This window comes from Euphorbia lathyris, chromosome 2, assembly GCF_963576675.1.
Source record: "Euphorbia lathyris chromosome 2, ddEupLath1.1, whole genome shotgun sequence".
NCBI classification, from domain to species: domain Eukaryota; kingdom Viridiplantae; phylum Streptophyta; class Magnoliopsida; order Malpighiales; family Euphorbiaceae; genus Euphorbia; species Euphorbia lathyris.
In genome coordinates, this window is record NC_088911.1 from 25877983 (window position 1) to 25881770 (window position 3788).

General features: G+C 36.9%; 1 protein-coding gene across 1 annotated transcript; it reads left to right on the forward strand.

The window, feature by feature from the left end:
- Positions 1-372: 372 nt before the first annotated feature.
- On the forward strand, positions 373-3568 carry LOC136217442 (pentatricopeptide repeat-containing protein At5g16420, mitochondrial-like). The gene is made up of 2 exons (XM_066004037.1): positions 373-2302; positions 2789-3568. Exons 1-2 carry the CDS (start codon positions 673-675, stop codon positions 2848-2850), a joined length of 1692 nt encoding a protein of 563 aa, XP_065860109.1. The 5' UTR covers positions 373-672; the 3' UTR covers positions 2851-3568.
- The last annotated feature ends 220 nt before the right edge of the window (positions 3569-3788 follow it).

The following is a 3788-nucleotide window of genomic DNA, read 5'->3' on the forward strand; positions in this document are numbered from 1 at the left end:
AAATATTTTTTTAAGATATATAAATATTATTTAATATAATAATTATTTATATAAATAATAAATATTAACTACTTTTTTTTGGAAAAGAAATATTAACTACTTTTATATACCTAAAAGTTATATCTATATATATATTTTTTTAATAAGAGTTGGCAGTGGCTTTCAGGGAAGCCACGGCCAACGATTCCTGCAACCTTTAATCCCGTAACGTCGTTTTTTCCACCGTAATGGGTAAATGAATAAAAGTCACTTAATCATTACAGTGTATTTGACACCGTAATGGGAACTGTTTTTAACCATGAGTTAAAAACAGGTCCTTGTATGGAAATAATTCTTAAACATCTATAGATTAGAAATTATTTCCTCATTTAACACTTTTTAGGTGTTTAATCCCACTTAGTGATCATAATCGTTTGAAAGGAAATTGTGTACGTAAATTCTGTAGATTGTGCTACAAATTCAATGGTCTATTCACCATTTCCTTGGCAATCAAGATGAACCTCGGCTTAATTTTTCACCTACATCCTTTTTAATGCGTAACAAACAAATGGAAGCTTAAATCTCATCATCATTATGCACATTCAAGCTCAAAAATCTGTTCCTTCACAATAACTTGAAGGCACTACTATCTACTATGCTCACCAACTGGGCCAAATCGGTTTTCTCGCAACAATGCTACGTTCCGCTCAATCTCATCTCCGTCCTAAAATTATGCCTGCGCAACTCCTTTCACTCGCCACCGTGGCTTCCCTTCCCGCCGCCACTCCCAAAACCTCCCACCGGGATTCCTGCACAATCCCGCCTCCTATCACGCCTTGGCCCAAACCCCTCAACCCTAAACACCTCGCCTCCATGATCAACAGCGAACAGAATCTAGACCTTGCCCTCCAAATCTTCGACTATGCCGGCAAATATGACCCGGATTTCTCGCACAACTACGATACCTACGATTCCATTATCCATAAACTCTCTCGCGCTCGCTCCTTCTATCATATGGAGGTTTTTCTCTCCGATTTGCAAAAGGCCCAAATCAAATGCAGCGAAAAACTATTTATTACCGTGATCGGCAATTATGGTCTGTCGGGCGAGACAGACTTGGCGCTCAAAACTTTTATCCGTATGAAAGACTTTAACGTACCGTATTCAGTAAGATCGTTAAACACACTATTGAATGCTTTTGTGCAAAATAAAAAATACGATTTGGTGACTACCATGTTTGAGAATTGCAGAAACGTGTATGGAGTTGTCCCTGATGTTTTCACATGTAACATTTCGATTAAAGCGTTCTGTGAGAAGAATGACATTGAAGGTGCACTGAAGGTGTTTGATAAAATGCCCTCCATGCGTGTGATCCCATATGTGGTTTCATATACGACTATGTTGGGCGGATATGTTTCTAGCGGGGACATGGTCAAGGCTAAGAAGGTTATTGGCGGCCTTTTGAATAGAGGGTGGTTGCCAGATGCAAGAACTTATACGATCTTGATAAACGGTTACTGTCAGCAAGGAAGGTTAGCTGAGGCTATCGAACTTATGAATGATATGGAAGTCGAGCCAAATGATGCTACTTACGGAGTGATAATTGAGGCATTTTGTAAGGAGAAAAGGGCCGGTGAAGCACTTAATCTGTTTGACGAGATAATTCAGAGAGATTATACACCAAACCCTGGTCTTTGCCGTAAGGTTATAGATGTGTTATGTGAAGAAGGGAAGGTGGAGGAAGCTTGTGAGTTGTGGAAGAGGGTGTTCGAGAAAATTCACACCCCAGGTAATGCAATGTATAGCAGCCCAGGTAATGTAATAATCAGTACACTTATAAACTGGCTTTGTAAGGAGGGGAAATTAGGGGAAGCTAAGAAGTTGTTTGATGAGTTTGAGCAGAGTGCAACCCCAAGTCTTATAACATACAATGCCCTAATTGCAGGGATGTGTGAGAAAGGTGAATTGAGCGAGGTGAGGAGGTTGCGGGATGTTATGGCGAAAAGAGGCTCCAAGCCTAATGCTTTTACGTATAATATGCTGATTAAGGGGTTTTCTAAAGTTGGGAATACTAAGGAGGGTGTTAGAATTCTCAAGGAGATGTTGGAGCAAGGATGCATGCCTAATAAATCGACATATGGTATGTTGATTGAGGAGTTATTTAAGATGAAAAGGGTAGAATTCAATAAGGTTATGTTCATAGCTATGACGAATGGTGGAATTGATGGCGATTCGTGGGAGCTCTTCTTAAACAAGGTTGTAACTAAGCCCGATAGAGGGATGGTTTGTCTGGATGGATTGTTGATGCAAAATGCTAGCAAAGGTCATTCTTTTCGCTTCAAACAAAGACATTTTTTTTCCAGGTTGTTTTTAACTTCGAAGGACTAAGGTGTTGTAGATTTTCTGAAGTTGAATCTCTTCAAGGAGCTCATAACTTTAGGTGAAAATGTATTGCAGTTTGTAATTAGTCAATGTAGATTGAGATGGTTTTAAGGCGTTCTCTTGGGCCTAGTTGTAATTACTGTTGAATTTCCTAAGAATCGGTTGTGTGATTTTCTCAGGGATCACTCACAGCATGCAGAAATATGTGAGCTAAAATTCGATTATGTGGAGAATATCTGGGAATAATCGATGAAGGAGCAATTCTTATTTATGCATTAGTTTATTATCTTTTAATTAATAATAGTGATTTATAGTTCCTTAAATTTCATGGTTCTCTATCATAATTTGTAGAACTATATTGAGTATGAGCCTATGAGCTATCAATAGTTCCCTTTGCCTTGATAAGTTTGATTGTATGATTTTTCAGGATTTCATGAGCATAAGAAAAGCATGACTAAGGATACATGCTCTGTTTCGATAAACATATAAAGCATCCAGGGAGCTCTCTATAACTTCTTGCTGGTTTTAATTAATAAGTCCTTATGTTTCTTTCAGTTTCGCTATGTGATATTAGTAATTAGCATTTGAGTTGGTTTTGCTTGCAGTTGTTGCTGAATGACAGATTGCATTGCAGTGGAGTTTACTGTCCAGGGGGGGCTATATGGCATTGAATTTGAGGAGCTCCTGGAGTGGTATAAGGAAGGGTTATAGGTGAGGTGTTGTTACTTATTTGGTAAAAAAGGGTGATTTACAATTCCTTGTTTGTATAGAGAAGTTGAATTTGAACTGGTTTAGTTACAGGGGAAGTCCATGTTCCACTTAAATGAAGTCATGAAATAGTTTTCTTTGTTTGAATTAGTCCACAACCTACCTTTTGTAATTGTTGTGTAGAACTAGTCTGAAATTGGAGAATGAAGTTTTGATTTTGTGATTGGTGTGTTCATTAATCTTAGATTGGTACAGAAAAGTGTGGACTTTGCATTGAGTTTGAGGAGCTTGTGTTGTGTTGTGTTGTGGGGTATGTTCTTTCAATTACTTGTAATAGCAATTCTTTTAGGCGAATTACAGGTCATTTATGCATTTGGAGAATGAGACTAGAAACTAATTAATGGACGGCAAGAGCAACACAAACACATATACGACTTTTCTCCCCATTTTCTTTCCCTGAAAAAGCTTGGTTTTGTTTGCCAAATATCATGAATCCCCATTTCTATCATTTGCATTTACCCTAATTGTACAACCATTTAGTAAACTATTTTTCTTTGGGTGAATAATTTATTAGTCTCTGTATTTTTACCTAATATTTCGTTTAGTCTATATTTTAATAATATATTGTTTAGTTTTTAATTTTTGCTCTATTTAAGAGTTTAATTTCTTATAAAACAAAAATTTAGGATTAAATAATATATTATTAAAATATGATTAAT

Excerpts from the sequence above, each read along its gene's own strand:
- LOC136217442 (XM_066004037.1), top strand. The coding sequence starts at position 673 with ATGCTACGTTCCGCTCAATCTCATCTCCGTCCTAAAATTATGCCTGCG. Across the intron at positions 2,303-2,788 it reads GATGCAAAATGCTAGCAAAG|GATTTCATGAGCATAAGAAA; the intron begins GTCATTCTTTTC and ends ATGATTTTTCAG.